Source organism: Bubalus kerabau, chromosome 5, assembly GCF_029407905.1.
Source record: "Bubalus kerabau isolate K-KA32 ecotype Philippines breed swamp buffalo chromosome 5, PCC_UOA_SB_1v2, whole genome shotgun sequence".
In the NCBI taxonomy this organism is placed as follows: domain Eukaryota; kingdom Metazoa; phylum Chordata; class Mammalia; order Artiodactyla; family Bovidae; genus Bubalus; species Bubalus kerabau.
The window spans coordinates 19,397,906-19,416,980 of record NC_073628.1 but is presented as its reverse complement, the minus strand read 5'-3'; the positions used below and the strand labels follow the sequence as shown (position 1 = coordinate 19,416,980).

Sequence of the window (19,075 nt, the reverse complement as noted above, 5' to 3'; positions counted from 1 at the left end):
AACCTGCGTTGCCTGCATTGCGGGAGGAAGGATTCTTTACTACTGAGCCACCAGGTAAGCAGGGGCAAAATGGTGATAAACAAAAGACTCATGGGGGATTAGCGGGCTGAGAGAAGTACTCTAAAGACCTTATCCTAAAAGGAAGGGAAACAGGGAAGAAAAGAGAGAGCCAGGATGAGGGGAAACAGCACATGTGAGTGAAAGAAACTGATTTGAAAATATGAGAGCGTGGAAAGGAAGCTAATCACTAATGGAAAGTAAAAGTATAATAGGCGACTTCTAAAATTAACTATCTAAAAAGGCTTTGCTTGTTCTGATTGCAGTCTTCCCAGGTTTGTCACTTTATATATATTTTTTAAAAGATATTGACTGTATTACATGTATAAACAGAGCTTTAAGTGTTTCAAGGAATTTTAATTACTGTTTGAACATGCAATTAACTGTTTAGGGGGGCTTGAATCCAAAACTTAAGGAGAAATAAGATTAAAAATTTTTAACTTTAAATACACAACTTAATAACCAGGAACTCTGATACAGTTTTATAATTTTCTGTGCTCTCAGGCCCTTCTTGTACATAAAAAAAAAAAAAAAAAAAAAAGCTCATACAGACAGACGTAAGAAAGGCTCACCCTGGATTCCATCCCAAAGAGTTTAATTAGTGAAATACCAAGAAAGTCTTGTACTGGCATGCTTCATGGTTAAGACAGACTCATTTCACACATTAACAAAGACAGCCTAATGGCTAGACTCCAACACTGAACAAAATTTTCTGAGATTAAGCTATGTTCATACCTGACTCCGATTACCATTAAATTTACTACTTATGTGACACTGATGAGATGACTTTGAGTGAAAGTTACATTTCATATTCAAAGAATATTTCAGGGAGTAAACTATACTCCAGATCACACACCCAAAGTTACAGAGTAATAGAAATATCTTTTTTGTTTTTTTACAAAATACACTTTTTTTTTGGTATTGTACATAACAGATTATTAAGGGTGTGATGACTATGAAAAGTCACAGAGTTTAAAATAGGCCTGGGTGTGATACTGATATATATGCCAATGATAAGCTGTTATTGCTACCTCTCTATCCTGGGATTCCTAAAATGAGAAATTCCTACAGAAGACAAAAGAACAGTAAGCATATTAAAAGCAAAGAATTGTGGGTTTCCAGAGGAATTTAGCCATTAAAATAGCCATCCTAGATCTGAAAGAAGGTCTAGATCAGAAAGATCTAGAAGAACTAACATATTCCAAGCCCCTGTTACCTATTAGACTGCTGCAAAATCTTTTAATTCAAAATCTTCTTTTACCTCATTTCAAATAAGGCAGAGAATGAATAAAGCAAGCAACCAACCAATCAGATGCATGAACCATTTATTATTAGCTTTATGATGCTATAAACCAACAAACACATTTCAAAAAAAATTAAAATATGTACGCCAAATTATCTAGCTTAACTAGAGTCAGAAGCTTCTCTTCTTAAAAACAACTTATAATGGAGATAAAAGTGAAGATCTGACTGAGATCTGTGCATCTGTAGTCTCTGATTTTTAAAGGTATACAAGTTCTAAAAATGTGGTTTAATTATACATACATATCATCTCTGTAAACGTTTCAAACTCTATGTCATTGTTTGTCATACATACTAGGCTATGTACCTACAATAACATGACACTAGAGAACACTAATCAAGGTCATATGATAAACCTTTCTGCCCTCAGATGCCAAAAAATTAGACCCTCTCACGATCGTGAGTCACTAATAATTCCCAGGTGTCCTCCAGGTCGTATCTTTAAAAGGTCACATTACTGTATGCACTATTTGACTTTTATGTTGGCTGCATAACCGATATATCACCAGTGCTCAAAAATTCCTCAAAGAAGGAATTTCAGAACTGAGAAATAAGCTGTAGCTTCTTAAAGGTTGTTATTTACTAGAAAATAACATTTAGCAGCAGATATAAAAAAATTTTTTTATAAAACTGAAGTCTTATACTTTCAACATTAGTTACATGTATCTACACATACTGACAATATGGTTTATGTGGCTGTTTGAGCTACAATTTCCTCATTTGAAAATGGGAAATAACAATACCTACTTGTTAATTGGCTATACCCCAAAACAAAATTTTAAAAGTTTTTAAAAAATACAAGAAAAAAAAAAGAATGAACTTAAATCTAATTCATAAGTTATTTGGAGAAAAAGAATAGCACACAATCTTCTGCCCTTTTTCTGAGTGTGTGCATGCATGGAAATTAATTAGACCGTAATCATAACAGTTTAGTTAATGCACATGAGCACAGATTTTAAAGAAACAGGTAAAACTTTTCTATATTTTTTAACTATTAAACTGATTTTACAAAAACAACTGTCCCAGACAACACTGAGTTGACCATAGCTTCTCTCAAGGTTACAGCTACAACTTCCACTATCCAACCCTCACCTTTGACACCCACACACATTTTTTCTGCAAGGCATCGCAGCTGGAACATCAGGGTGAACACTATGCAAGCGCTCTGCTGTGCATTTCCTCATGTCTGACTGCTGAACAGGTGAGAAACACTACAGGAAACGTGGCCTTGCCTTGATCTCTGTCACCCTTATAAATAACATAAGATCAAATCTCAAAGACATACTTGCTTTGGGAGAGTCATGATGACAGTCAGATATGAAATAATATTGTCAACAGGACAAATGTCCTACAGTGTCATGGTTTCCTAAAACAATGCTCATGGTTTCCTAGAACCACCTAGCTCAGTTTCTTGGGGATGAAAATGTGGTCCCATGGTTCTAAGGAAAAGAAAAACTCAGGCCTACACAGATGAACTGTCAAAAGAAAACCCCAGACAGCCTCCTGTTGCCTCGTAAGTAAATGGAAGATCTTGGAACCAAGTCTATCATAACAAGGACCAGGCTGTCTCCTCCTCTGACAAACAGGCCGAAATAACTTCCATGACTTTAACACTAGGCCAAACAGTTCTCACACAATAAATACCTTATTCCCACCGACTGTTTATGACACACGGAGCATATTTAAAACTATGGAATATGTGATATGAAACATCAGCACACCTTGGGAGGGAAGTAGCTTAGGCCAGTAAGTGAGGCTAAAATAAAAACTATGGAAAGAATGAGAAAGTTGACGCAAAAAAGACTTTCACATGCTAATAAAATGTTCATTTTCATACCTGCATACTTTGAACACTGTGAATTATTCTTTAAAATTTAAAACATACCTCCTATTCATTTTAACCCACACTAAATTTGTTAATCAGTGGTTATCAAGAGTTCCTAACATTCAATGTGATATATGTGAAGTGTTAAGTCATCGTTCAGTCATGTCCGACTTTGGCAACCTCATAGACTATAGCCCACCAGGCTCCTCAGTCCATGGAATTCTCCAGCCTATAATACTGAAGTGGGTAGCCATTCCCTTCTCCAGAGGATCTACCCAAGGTCAAAACCCAGGTCTCCTGCATTACAGGCAAATTCTTTACAGAATGAGCCACCAGGGAAGCCCCAATATTCAATCTCATCTGTCATTTAACCTAGACTTTAAAAGTAAAATCTGTGAATAAAGAAATCCTTTGAGAAAGGAAAAACTCTTTTTCGAACACTAAAGACAAGATCTGATGAAAATAATGATCCGGTCTCCTACCCAACGACCCATAGATAAAACTGTAAAAGGTGTTTTAATTGCCCATGTGGGTGGCAGTGATAATATGTAGTATAAACTTCTTTGAGGTTTTTTTTTATTATCTCCAAAAGAATTAATTTGTTACACCTGTTGAAAAAGAAAAGCCAGAATAAGGCCTCCCAAAATTTGTAACAGCACAACAAAATTAATATACAAATGATACTGAACTAAACTGAAACTTCTTCAAGGTTTTTTTTTTAGTATCTCCAAAAGAATTAATCTGTTACACCTGTTGAAAAGAAAAGCCAGAATAAGGCCTCCTAAAATTTGTAACAGCACAACAAAATTAATACACAAATGATACAGTGTGTACAAGGGGGGTGAGACCTCTTTCTTCACTAATGCACTGAACTTGGAGAGCTGCTTAATCAAGTGGCCTTCCCAAACACTTCATTTATGAAGATACAATTAGAGATCAAACCAAGAGAGATTTGCTGGGGCAGGTGGGAGGAGGAGAGCTATAAGGTGAGTGAAATATAAGGTCAGAGGCTTTGATCCATGAAATAATTAATCTGGACATAATTAAAATGTTTCATACACATGAATAAGGGAACAAAAGCAGCCACACACACACACACACACACACACACACACAGAGGAACATATTCCAAGAAAAAAAAGAAAGAAAAATCTCTTAGATTCAGAACTAAGTCACTTCTGTTAGGTACAAATCAGATACAGGAAGGGGTAATAGTTCATTAGGAGTCTCCACCTGAAATTCCTGAAATGCTACTACAAAACCTGTCTAACACCTTCTCTTCCTGGTGTTCTAACAAGTCATTTAAAATGCCTTTTACAAGCTCAAGGCAAGTTGTGGAATGAAGAATGCTATATACACAACTAGAAACCCATCCTCTTCAGCTCCAAATCTTCCCCCAGAGAAAAGAAATCTTACTGAAAAGAGGTTAAAACAAAGAGGATGGGAGGGTTGGGGAGCACAGATGAGGGAGGTGGAGAGAGGGACAAAGGTGAGACAGAGAGAAAGAACGGACTGTGAATTCCATATTTACCTGAAATGCTCTTCCCCTTCTCCCTCTTCACTGCCAGTCACCTGGGTTATAACTTCCAAATCCAACCAGAACACGCTGTCATCTCCCGATGTGCTACTCTCACTTTCGGTCTCCATCGTGTATTTTAGAAGTTTAAACCTCAAGGCATGGGCAAAAGCACAGTAGTGTCCAGGTTGTTCAGCTCTACTGATGTACACACAGGTATGCAGCTGGGGCGCCAGTAATAACGTGATCATGCGGGGCCACAGGCTGTTACGTGCAAGGTTAATTACAGCTGAGGCAAAGACAGGAAGTCCCACGAAGCACCCTCAATGTGTCAGATTGCTACACCTGGGACTCCAGACCCCTCCCACTGCTTTAGGCTGCGTGACCTACATAACCAAACACACAACCCAAATGAAGGTGCGTTTTCCCCAATTCCTATTCATTTAATAATTCTCTCTTCTCAAGCTTTCTAGCTATTAAGTTGACTTTTCTTACCTATATCCTTTTTCTACCTCAGACTTTATTATTTTTTAATTTTTATTAGATATAGTAGACCTGAAAAGGACTGTGAACCAATCCAACATAATTAAAATTTATACAATTTCACTCAACAGTAGGATACAAATTCTGTTCACGTTCCCCTTAAATTGAAGTACAGGGATTTACAATGTCATGTTAGTTTCAGATGTATAGCACAGTGATTCAATTATACGTATGTGTGTGAGTGTGTGTGTCTGTGTATTCTTTTTCAAACTCTTTTCCCTTACAGGCTATTACAAAATTATTGAGAATAGTTCCCTGTGCTATACACTAAGTGTTTGCTGGTTATCTATTTTATATAGTAGGGTGTATATGTTAATCTCAACCTCCTAATGTATCCCTCCCCCTGTTTTTCTCCTTTGGTAACTATAAATTTGTTTTCTAAGTCTGTGGGTCTACTTCAGTTTTGTAAATAAGTCCATTTGTATTTCTTTTTTTAGATATAAGCAATATCATATGACATTTGTCTCTAACTTCCTTCACTCAGTATGATCATCTCTAGGTCCATCCATGTTGCTGCAAATGGCATTACTTCTTTTAACTTAAGCTGAGTAATATTCCATTATATATGGGTACCACATCTTTTTTATCCATTCATCAGTCAATGGACATTCAGATTGCTTCCATGTCTTGGCTATTGTAAACAGTGCTATGAACATTGGGGTGCATGTATCTTTTTTAATTACAGTTTTCTCCAGATATATGCCCAGGAGTGGCACTACAGGATCATATGGAAACTCTACTTGTAGTCTTTTAAGGAACTTCCATACTGTTCTCCATAATAGCTGTACCAATTTACAATCCCACCAACGAGGAAGAGGATTCTTTTTCCTCCACGCCTTCTCCAGCATTTATTATTTGTAGACTTTTTGATGATGGCCATTCTGACCAGAGTAAAGTGATACCTACCTCATTATACTTTTGATTTGCATTTCTCTAATAATTAATTAGTGATGTCAGGCATTTTTTCACATGCCCGTTGGCCATCTACATGTCTTCTTTGCAGAAATGTCTAGTTAGGTCTTTTGCCCATTTTTTGATTGGGTTCTGTTTTTTTTTTTTTTTTTTTTTTTTTAATATTGAGCTGTATGAGCTACTTGTGTATTTTATAAATTAATCCCTTGTCAGCTGTATCATTTGCAAATATTTTCTCCCATTCTGTAGGTTGTCTTTTCATTTTGTTTACGATTTCCTCCACAAGAGGAGGAAACAAGAATATCAGAGATGTATAGGTTTCCTCCATAAAGGAGATAAGAACATACAATGGAGAAAAGACAGTCTCTTCAATAGGTAGTGCTGGTAAAACTCTAACACAGTATACAAAAATAAGCTCAAAATGGATTAAGGACCTAAATGTAAGACTGGACACTATAAAACCTTTAGAGGAAAACATAGAACACTTTCTGATATCTTTTAAAATTCACCTCCTACAGTAATGGAAACAAAACAAACAAAAAAACAAATGTGACCTAATTAAACTTCTAAATTTAATTTAGATTCTAAATTAATTTAATTTATTTAATAAATTAATTTAATTCTAAATTAAAGTTCTATCTCTGACTTAAGAAAGGTAAACATAAAATTAGAAAGGGCTCTGGACCCAGCACAATGAGAGGCACAGTTATAGATCTCAGAGTTAAGGAGGATCACAATATATAGAGAAGATAAGCAAGGTCTAGGGACTTGCCCATCTTCATGCCTTCTAATATTACACCCATCTTTCCTTCCCCTCAATAATAACTGCCATATACATCTTTGCTCAGGTATCCAAAGTGGGACAGAACAGCCAGGCCTGTCCATGGCTTTTTAAAGGGGAAAAAAAAAAAAAAGCAAGTATCATAAATTAAAAGATGCTGACAATTACGGAAATAGAAGCATGCAACATTCTTACACATAAGTTAAAATGCAGACGCATAGAGAAGCAGTAAAGTGACTCGCTGCGACATGAGTGAAAAGTACAGCATCTCCAAAACCAGCAACAGCACAACTGCTACTTAAAAAACAGCCCTGCTGGTACCAACCGCCCAGGTACGGGTGTCTGCCTTTTACTTACAAGCCTGGTTTTGCACTAAATCGACCAGATAAAACTTTAAAAGGCATCTAGTGGGATACCCTTGAATTTTCATATTTGAAAATACAGGAAATGAACCATCCAGCTGACTTTGTTTATAAGGTACCTTTCCTTTCCACAAAACTACAATTTATATATGTGTTACTATTTTAATTTTGTTGCTCCAAAAACTATATAGTTTTAATCTACTGACCATGTTGGTCATTCAAAAGACACAGGGAGGAGACGGAATTAAATTTAACCCCTTCCTCATTTCATCCACTGAAATAAATTCCCAATGGATCAAAGATTTAAATGTAAAGATAAAACCATAAAAGAAAATCATGGGAAATCCTTTGATCACTTAACTGTGAGGAAGTCCTTTCTAAATATAACTTTAAGAAGCCTTGAAACCACAGAAGACTGATACATTTTACTACATACAAATTTAAAAATCTTCCCTAACCAAAAAAAAAGTCTTTAATTATGAATAAAGTCAAATGTAATTAAGTAAAAGTATGTGGAACATATCACAATGGGTTAATTTCATATATATATATATATAAAAGGTGGCTATAAATCTTTAAAATCCAACAACCCAAAAGATAAACAGGCAAAAAGCATAAACAGAATAATAACAGAAAGACATGAAAGAATCATAAAAACATAATAAAACTTATTTACTTCACTCAATAAAAATGAAAAAAAAAAACACAATAGGATGCTTTCTTAATCTATCAGGCAAAGATTTTTTAAAGCTTTTAACAAGCTGTTTGGAAGAAGATGTGGGAAAATGAATATAAACTGTTGGTGGGAATATATACTGGTATAACCTCTGTGCAGGGCAATTTGGCAAAAAATCATGTGGTTTCATAGATCCTATTTATCTTTCCTCCTAATCATTTATTTTACTCTTTCACTCTCATGGTTCATTTACCTCCCTTCCTCAAGCGCTTTCAAACATGAAAAAGTACACTGTAAGCGGCATTTGCACACAGAACATCACGGGCAGTCTGGCTAATGTGACAGCATCAGGAAGTCTCCTCTTCCAGTCCTGCTGTTACATCAGATTCCCACCTCTCCACCTAGCATCCCCGCTGCAGGGAGAGCCTCCTCTCCTCCCAAGCTGACTTACACACCAAGCAGTGGTTCAAGACTTGTTTTCACAGTTCTGACTGTGCTATCAGAAGCTTTAAAAAAAAAAAAATGTGCTTAAATTCAGAATCAACATGTGGTTGTTCTTCTTTGTTCTCTTCTTTGGTAGCTTAGAAGTATCTAGCAAAAATCCAAGATAGAGGCAGGAAAGAAACCAAGCAGAGTGGGACCCGTGGCCACCAGAAGTTGAGAGGGCCATTCTTACAGACCATAGCAGGGATTTAACCCTTTTTCCTGATTGGTTTAAAAATCTGACCAGACTCCACTCCCATCGCAAGCTTTTCAGCGCACAAGTCCCTGACCTAAATCCCAAAAGTCGCTATCAGTACTTTAAGAACCAGCTGATTCTTCATCTTCTACTGACCAACAGGCAAAGAAGTTGAGGGAAAGAGAAGATCCCAATTCCTACAGGAAGGGGAAAATATTCTTTGCAACAGTTTAAGAATCCCAAAGTAGAATGCATTTTTTTTCCAAGAGAAAAACAACTTAAAGATATAAATCCATTAAAATGTAGAATGAATACATAGAAGAATGATTGATAATGGATGACATTTGAACATTTTATATGGTACTTTTTACATTAGAGGAAAATCTTCAGTCACTGAAAATATCTTAGAAGGATTCCTGTTCAATTTTTCTAATACAATTCTTTGATACACATGTATACACTACAGTCAGACACACACTTCACATTTAGAATACATAATTTTCTGAAGAGCCATGTGGTGTATCTATTGTAGAGTCATAGCTGTGAAGCATTCTGTGGATAAGCTTTGTCTAATTGGCTAGAAAATGGAACATTTCATGTTAGAGGAGATTTTGCTTAGGAGAAACATGTATTTGGAGAGAGCACTAACTCTGAACTGTTCAAAAGAACTAAATGAAATTTCCAAAAAAAAAAAATGGCTACCTGAATATGTCATCACAAAAATATATTCATGAAAAAAAAAAGAGTTTCATTTCAAAAAGCTGATTATAAAACCTAGGGGGAAAAAACAGTTTTCAATAGAACTGGAAGTATCAATATTTTGAAGTCAGACAGAGACTCAAACTCAACCATTCTGTTTACAAATCGTGTGGTTTGGGGCAAGTAACTTGAGTCTCAGTTTGGTGATCTCTAAAAGAGTAATAACAACCTGTAAGGTTAATGTATGTATTAGGAATAATGCATGTAATATAACTATCGTATTGCGCAGTATAGATAAGACCCGGCCCAGAAATGACAGCCATCATTTTCATCATCGTCACTGAAGCCATAAAATGTTTTTGTCACTGTGATTATACAAACACTGAAGAGTAAGATATCTCAATCTGCAAACGTTTGGTTTAACTCTGTAATTTTTACCATTATTTAAAAGAGAGTAGTAATTTAATAAGTAAAAGGAAACCAAACTCAACTAAATTAAGAGGTTTTTTCTAATTACCTGAATCCCTTTTCTGAATGTGAAGAATGCAAAATAAAAAATCAGAACTAAAAGCTCATATTATCCCCTTATGCATTACAAAGTAAGTGCATATAAAATTAGATCTTAAGTCAATTCAGCATGATACTTTCAATCTTCTTAATAAGTGATATTAGGTGGAAATTTCACAAGTATATGAATAAGTTCTCTCAAAACTCAAGTGAAATGGTCTATCGTTTTAAATTAAGTTCTACATCTTTATCCAAATAAGCAAAGATTAAAGGCATACTTTCTGGTATTCAAGTTTTAAATATATACATATACAAAATGTTCATTATAAATGTAGAAAATTACTTTTAATAAATATAATCTCAGGCTACGCTTTCACTGAATCACGACCTACCATCAATTATTACACATTCTAGAATCATCTCATATAAATAATATTGGTTGAAGAAAAATACTTCAACGTGACAGGCTACCTAACTGGACTCCTCCAATGCAATTTTTAACCACTGTATTTGTTTGGAATCAGTAACTACAAAAAAATTTTAAAATATTATTCCATTATAAGAAAAATCATATTTTCAATACACACACATATAGAAAAAAAGCTTGGCAATCTACACAACAAAAGACTGTGGGCAATTCTTACTTTCATCTTTAAATTTATCCACAATTTTCAGTTTTTAGTTTTAAATAAGTTAACGTCATGAATTAAAAGATCTACTCTAGTTTCTTCTCTTGAATAGTTGAAGGCTAAGTTTCCATCTCAACATACCATACATATCAATGAATATAATGAAAAGATGTAATGATAAAAACGACATTTTATGCTGTCTCAAGCAGTATTTGCAAAATAATAAAGCTGTCTTTAAGTGTCAATTCACAATCTTCAAGTTATATTACTATGCCTTTGCTGTGATAAGCAGAAACTGAACTAACTTGATGTTAGCTGAAACTCCAATACTTTGGCCACCTGATGTGAAGAGCTGACTCATTTGAAAAGACCCTGATGATGCTATAGCTGAAACTCCAGTACTTTGGCCACCTCATGCGAAGAGTTGACTCATTGGAAAAGACTCTGATGCTGGGAGGGAATGGGGCAGGAGAAGGGGACGACAGAGGATGAGATGGCTGGATGGCATCACCGACTCGATGGACATGCATTTGAGAGAACTCCGGGAGTTGGTGATGGACAGGGAGGCCTGAGAGTTGGACACGACTGAGCAACTGAATTGAACTGATGCTGGGAAAGATTGAGGGCAGGAGGAGAAGGGGATGACAGAGGATGAGATGGTTGGATGGCATCACCAACTCAATGGACATGGGTTTGGGTAGACTCCGGGAGTTGGTGATGGACAGGGAGGCCTGGCCTGCTGCTGTTCATGGGCTCACAAAGAGTCAGACACGACTGAGCAACTGAACTGAAATGAACTGATGTTTACTTGGTGAACTGATACACAATTCATTAAGCTACCATTTCACTATTACAAGTAGCACTGAAGTGAAACACACAAAGCAACTGAAAACAGTACTGATTTTGAGTCTATGGTTTCCATTTTAGAAATAATGTTGGATTTTTTTTTAATTTAATGAAGACCAGATAACTCAAATTCCTTCGGTGCCACTTATTACCTGTATGAATATGGGCAATTTACTTCAGATCTCTGAAGCTCAATTTCCTCATCTGAACAGAATAAACATGCCCAATCATACTGCAATCAAAGTGATTAGATGAAACAGTATATAAAAGTACCCATGGAACACAACATTTGTAAATAAAAGATGCTTTTAAAATGTTTCATGAATCGAGGTTTAGGATCTAGAAGAAAATCCTAAACTCCTTAGAAGAGGAAACAAAATTTTCATAAGGGCTTGTTTAAAATTACTAAAATATCATTATCTCACTTGAAGAAATATCACAAATACCCAGTCAGTGCACAAACCTTTTTTTTTTAAACATGGTTTGTTTGAATCAGGAAGTTCACACATGATATTTTAGCTAATACTTTAGTTAATAATCTTGAGATTTAAGGATTTCCTCTCCTCCTTTGTGTTACATATCTGTTGAAGAAATCAGGTTCTGTATGATCTCTAGCATTGCATGCCTTGCTGATTCTATCTCTCCCAGTAGTGTTGTTCTACCAGTTTTTTGAGCTCTTATTTCCTTTACAGGCATTAATTCTTAAAGGCTATATTGACTGCTTTAGTCTCATGTTTTCTGCCTTATCTACCAGCCTTCTAAAATAAACAGTAATCAAATAAACAGCAAAGTTGTAAAATGATAGAAAATGCTAAGACAAGAGTAAGCTAAGTGCCACAGATAATATATTCTTGCATGACTTCACCAGGCATAGTAGAGTAGCTCTCCAAGGTACAGCACATTAAAAGGCTTCAAGTGTTGTTTAACTTCTAACCTAGAAGGGCTCTTGCAATCTCTGCTATCAACTACGACATTCCATGTCCCTCCTACACAACCTGCCTAGGACAATGGCAATACCTGCACACATCTGAACAGTCTATGACTAATACAAAGATGTCTGCCACCAATTAGTTCCTACTATTTTAGAAGGCAGCATAAAAGCTGTGTGAACTATAAAATATTCTTAAAAGGACAGAAACATTAAAATCACTCCTATCTGAGCATGAAAAAGGAACAACTGATATTCTGGAATAAATTACCAATTACGTGAAAATAGATGAAATGCAGGACTATCATATTCTAGTATATTAAGCCTAGTTCACCAGCTCTTAAACAATTGATATTAATTGGTTAACAGGAATCAAGAGATCAAAGAAATATGTATAAGGCTGCAAAGCTGAAAAAATATGGACTCATGATAATACAGAGGAATAAACATTAATAAATCTTCATGAGCTTGGAAATCCAACATGTTAGTATCAAGTAACATAGATTTGCCAAGGAGAACTAGACAATCTCCTCTCTACCCCCTTCCCCCACAAGAAAACACTGTTAACTATTTGGCCAGTGTTTCAGAATCTCCAAGTCAAAGAACTATTACAACAGTGAAAGATTCTACAAATAGCATGCATATCCACAAACTAGCAAGGCATCCTAAGTGAACAAATGGAAAAGACAATTCAGGATGCAATGATTTTTCTGCCAGCATCCAATAACACGTCAGTGATTATCACCCATTCTGTCATGTTCAACTACAAAATACAAAGAAGATACCATACCAGCAAAACAAAAATATCACCTTAGATCACTAAAGTGATTTACTATTTTCAAAGCACTCTGACATATTTCAAAGTGAATGACTTTAGTAAAAGAAACTAAACTAAGCGAAGGGTAGGAATTTTACATTTGAAGTAACAAGATTTTAGAAAACTATAAACTTCTAAGGAGAAGCACTGAGAACTGAATTCATTATCATCTCAATAACTGCGTAGCCTAACATTAAATAGCTTAATAATACACACAGGTGCAACGCCGGGAATAAATAAATGAGACACGATGGTCATCCACAGCATTGTTTTCCAAGGAAAAACTGAGGCTATTTCTGCAAGAGCAGCTTCAAAACAGAGATCCTCAGTCCTTTTCTCTGCCCCAAAACAGTTCACGGATCTGCACACACTCATTAGGAACAATGACTCATAACCTACTTAGAGATCTGTTTTGATGAACAACCATCCGAAAAGCAAATTATCTTTGAGAGTGTCAAGCTTGTTGAGCATTCAAACCTTAAAGTGAAAATTATTTTAATTAGAACTTAATTTACTTGAAATCAGCAGTGCAAAAAAAAATATTTTATAAGAGGGATGGGGCGGGAGGAAGAGCTGGATGAAATGAAGTCTCTGATCAGCTAGGGCAATATGAGGGCAAAAAGGAGGAGGGCAAAAAGTAAATGTCTTAACTTCTCAAAGATTAACCTGAAGTAGATGAAAATAATAAACCAGAAAAACTGGGGATATCAGTCAGGGTACTAAGACCCTTCCTCGAAACATTCAGCAATTGACGCCAAAGTGACAGAAGGCTCAACTGCGTAGACACAGGCTGTAAACTGATACGGGGGTAATTCTTATGCTGCTGTTGACATTTTTTCTTAGGCTATCTTCTCAAAATTAAGAACATTCATTCACCTGAATGAGTATCTGCTGCAAATGTTTATAACATGATAGTAAAGAAAAATTTGGCCAGTGGCTACTTACAGCTGAAAAGAGTGAAGGGCCAGAGAAACATTTGTGACAGGAACTGAAAATAAATACTAGCAACTTATACAAACTTCAGAGATCCCAGTACTTTCGAAGTTAGAAGTAATCTGAAGGTCTACTCTGAAGGTACCTAGGAAACTTAACTTCAGAAATGCATGTTTCCTTCTTCTACCTTACAACTGGATGGTAAATTTTCACATAGCATCTCATACTAATTCTAGTCACATGCTGTGATCAAAACATTGTCCCTGAATTACACATGAGGAAACTGAGGCTTTCCCCAAAGTCACACAGTTTGTAAGTGGTACTAACCTCTTAGGTTCATTGTGAAGGAAATTTTCAAATTACTTCCCAGTCCAAGCATTCTTCTTTCTGCTTTCCCATAGCACTTACAGAAACACTTTCAAAATACTTTTAAAAATACAAAAGAAACAGGCGTGAAGAGGGAGAGTGATCTACCTAAGGAACATGAGGGTGGAAGGAGCCTGAACTCCTGCCCCCAAACGGGCCCCAAGTATGATCTTCCTGCTCCAACAGGTTCTGTAACATGAATCAGTTCACATGAGGCTGGTAAGTCGAGCAATGTGTCACTATGACTCAGACTGTACGTAACAATTTTTCCCACGTATCATGTCTTCAGCCAGGTATGGCCAGTTTAACACCAAGTTCACTACCCGGGGGAGTGTGGTGGCAATATTTGGGGGTCGGCACACTGTATGTGATGCCCAGTCTGGCCACTGTGCTGCTGGGTCAATTTGGCCGCAGCCGGTGTCCTGGGCTTTTTGCATGGTGCTTCCTCCATTTGATGCACATCTCCTCTGTGTGATTCCGCACTCTCAGCCCCTCATTCTGCCACTTGCTCTAGCGAACATCCATCACCCTTCTTTAAAGGTAAAATCCTACATTTACTGTATTACTTCTTCACTAACTCATGATTTGACATATCTTTTAAACTGTCCTCTGTTATTAGAATCGTTATTGCTTTTATTAGTGCTCTGGGTAGAAAGCTGTAGAGATTTTGAATGATTTGTGCAACCCTATTTTTTACCTTTTATTTTCAGTACAAGGTTTGTAAAATCACAAGATTTTTTCAAAAATGCATATATCACATTACTGCAAAAACAACTGAATAAAAAGTAATGTTTTAAAACCAGTATCAATATTTACTACATACTCCATTTCAGCCCTTCTGAGTTTTACTATGAAAAAAAGATGCTACCATCAGAACTACTGGACACCCAACACAACAGAAGAGCTCTTCATTCCCTACACATCTCAGGGCCCTTCTCAGAAGCCAAAAGCAGGTGCTCCTCAGAGAGTATGTAAGAGAACCACAAGAACATGCACCCCTGGGCATCAGAACCAGATGAGTAGCTTAAAAAAGGTTTTTCCCCACCCCTCATATGACCTACTGGATTTCTAGAGACCTGATTCTAGAATCTGCACTTAAAGTTCTTCAGCTGATTCTATTTATCTGACTGCCCAGCTATGTAATGATCAAGTGGTCACATAGGAAAGCAACAAGAACAAAAATTAAGGCCCCAAAATGATTTGCTTTTACTGTCTGAAATGATCAATAATCCAAGTGAATGAATCAGCATTCCTAAATGAAGAGTATAAAAACCATTTTACTCCTGTAACTCAGAATTTATCAATTTAAATATGGAAGGGCTGTTCACAAGATGTAAGTGGTTAATAAGAGGCTTGAATGAGTGGGACAGTAACATAACTATCAACTACACCCTCTAACTAGTTACCACCTCTCAATGTGGAGAAATGGAAGGAAAAACGTGGTGTTTGTAATATATGACAAGGAGGAAGTTGTCACTTCTTGGCTCAGAGTTCTGACAACTTGAAAGAAGAAAACGCATCATCTTCTTTGGCCTTTTTTATTTAGGAGTTCTTCGATCTATTTGAGGCAATCACTTCACGGCAAATAGGTGGGGAAACAATTGAAACAGTGACAGACTTTATTTTGGGGGACTCCAAAATCACTGCAGATGGTGACTGCAGCCATGAAATTAAAAGACGCCTGCTCCTGGGAAGAAAAGCTATGACCAACCTTGACAGCACATTAAAAAGCAGAGACATTACTTTGCCAACAAAGGTCCATCGAGTCAAAGCTATGATTTTTCCAGTAGTCATGTATGGATTGAGAGTTGGACTGTAAAGAAAGCTGAGTGCCGAAGAACTGATGCTTTGAACTGTGGTGTTAGAGAAGACTCTTGAGAGTCCCTTGGACTGTAAGGAGATCAAACCAGTCAATCCTAAAGGAAATCAGTCCTGAATATTCATTGGAAAGACTGATGCTGAAGCTGAAGCTCCAATACTTTGGCCGCCTGATGCGAAGAGTTCACTCATTGGAAAAGACCCTGATGCTGGGAAAGACTGAAGGCAGGAGGAGAAGGGGACAACAGAGGATGAGATGGTTGGATAGCATCACCGACTCGATGGACATGAGTTCAAGCAAGCTCTGGGAGTTGGTGATGGACAGGGAAGCCTGGGGTGCTGCAGTCCATGAGGTCACAAAGAATTAAGACACGACTGAACTGAACTCAACTGATTCTCATTAAGGCTATACCAATACTAATCATTATTAACCATGCTGCTTAATAAGCCTCAACAGAATACACACCATTTTTGGTGTGTTAAATAATATTTCTTATTTAAATGCTTTATAAATCTACCACAGTGGTGGCACCTAACAGCTACTACTGGGCATAAGGCAGTACAACCAGAAACATTTCAGATGGCAACTAGAGCAAAGTATCTTACACCCAATGTTCTAGGAAACTTAAAGGCAGGTTATGTACTTAAGCAACTGTACTTGAATATTTGTGACTCAGGGCTTCCTATGCGGCTCAGCAGTAAAGGATGTGCCCACCAGTGTAGGAGATGGAGGTTCGATCCTTGGATAGGGAAGATCTCCTGGAGAAGGAAATGGCAACCCACTCCAGTATTCTTGCTTGGGAAATCCCATGGACAGAGGAGACTGGCGGGCTACAGTCCATGGGGTCACCAAAGAGTTGGTCATGACTCAGCAACTGAACAACAACATTTGTGATCAAGGATACTTACAGGAAAGCCACAAAATTTTAGTTTGGGGGCTAAAATACTGGTCACTTTACATAGAAAGAAACCTTATTTGGACTACCAAACATGATTGATTTGAATCTCAAATTATACTTTAATCTGGCTTTTACTGAGTTGTCCCCAAAATACGTGTGTGTATGTGTATCTTATTTATTCTCCAAACCACACCAAAGGCTTATATTTCATAACAGTACCTTTCAATTAAAATATAGTATAAGGAATCAATGAGTTTTCATTTGTCTAAGCCTCAAATGTTCTGACTCATTTTGGAAGTGCTGCTATTTGAAATTTAAATGATGTAAATTGAGATACAGGGTAATCAAGAGATGTCCCCAAGGCACAGCATGCTGTGAAGCTCAATGAAACTCCCATTTCATTGAAAATGGACAAAATGACTGCTTCAGTTAAACCAGGAAAATACCCCAGGAGGTATTTTTATCTGACACAAAGGATGTGGTTTAAACCTATAGCAGCTAAATTTTAATCTTCCATTTGTCAGAACTACTTGCCAAAGGCAAATGACAGAATGTAATAATGTACTGAAATTTCCTGCAATTGGCAGTAGGGAACAGTAATGGAGAAAAGTGATGGATGTGAGAGTCTGAGACATCACAGCACCCAGTAACCCACATTAAGTAAGGTACTGCAGGACATGCCAAAAACAGTGTGCCTAGCTCAGCTGCATTAAGAATTCTGCATTATGGAAATACAGGTATTAGAGCAAAACTCCTGAAAATGGGACAGGTTTCTTTATCTTGAATTAAACTTTCATGTTTCAGATAACATTTTAATAGTGCAACATTTTTATAAGCCTACATAAGCCATTTAAAAACAGATTTATTTCAAACATTGTAATAACCCGACATGACAAATCTTACATGAAGATGCTATAGGAATGATAAATGAGGCATTAAATGAGGGCAGGACAAGATAAGGAAAGAGACTACATTTTAGTTTTGCAGGAAGAAGGTAGGTAAGTTTTAAATAATTTAAAAAAAATAAAAAGTGTAAAAATCTTGCAGGGAAGAACAATAATTCATATTAATCTTCTCGTGTCCATGACTGTGGCCTGAAAAGACATTTTTAAAAGAGAACTGCAGCAGTACTCCCCCCAAGAACCTATAACCCTGGTATAAGCATGAGGAAAAAGTCAGACAAACTCAAACTGAGGACAGTCTACAAAATAACCTCCAGGCACTGAAAAGACAAAAAGTTTAAGAACTGTCCCAAGCAGGAAGAGCCCAAGGAGAAATGATGACTCAAGGTTTTTGGTATCCTGGAATAGAAAAAGGACATTAAGTAAAAACCAAAATTCAAATAAAATATGAACCTTAGATAATAACTGTGTGTGTAAATTTTGGTTCATTACATGTGACAAAAGTGCCATTTTAATGTAAGATGTTAACCAAAGGGGAAATTGGATATGAGATAAATAGGAACTCTATACTATATGCAACATTTTGGTAAATCTAGAACTAGTCTAAAAAAATTTTTTTTCTAAAGAATTATAATAAAAGGAATAGAAAATGCAACTCAAACCAGATTAAACATAAAAGATCATATGGATCATAATGACTGAAACTACCCAAACAGTGCTCTCATATAAGGTATGGAGGCTTCATTCAAGGGTTCTAACTGCTTCAGGAACATGTCTCCCCAGATGTTGGCTACACTCAGGTTTCACGTACATTTTGACCATTAACACTTGCTTCGAAAAGGCAAATGTGTTCCAAAGTGACTGATATATTAGGGAACAATTTACACCTAGCATGAACTTTGCATCTGCTTATACAAAATTTCATCTGTCAGAAGCACTAGGTTAGGAGTCACCAAATTCTTTCTGTAAAGGGCCAGATAATAAATATTTTAGCTTTGTGAACCATATGGTCTCTGTCACAACTACACAACTCTGCCTCTATCAAAGGAAAGGGGCCACAGACAAGAGTAAATGAATG

At 36.6% G+C, this 19,075-nt stretch overlaps 1 protein-coding gene across 5 annotated transcripts in view; it reads right to left on the bottom strand.

Moving 5' to 3' along the window:
• The window catches only part of ARHGAP32 (Rho GTPase activating protein 32), a 207,784-nt gene that overhangs the window by 127,036 nt on the left and 61,673 nt on the right, over nucleotides 1–19,075 (bottom strand). For 2 of the 5 annotated variants that reach the window (XM_055581193.1, XM_055581194.1), the window contains exon 1: nucleotides 4,716–4,951. The exons of the other annotated variants lie outside the window; for them this stretch is intronic. In XM_055581193.1, coding sequence (XP_055437168.1) covers nucleotides 4,716–4,951 — 236 coding nt within the window. Of the gene's footprint in view, nucleotides 1–4,715; nucleotides 4,952–19,075 lie in introns of those variants that run through there. 5 annotated transcript variants of the gene reach the window in all.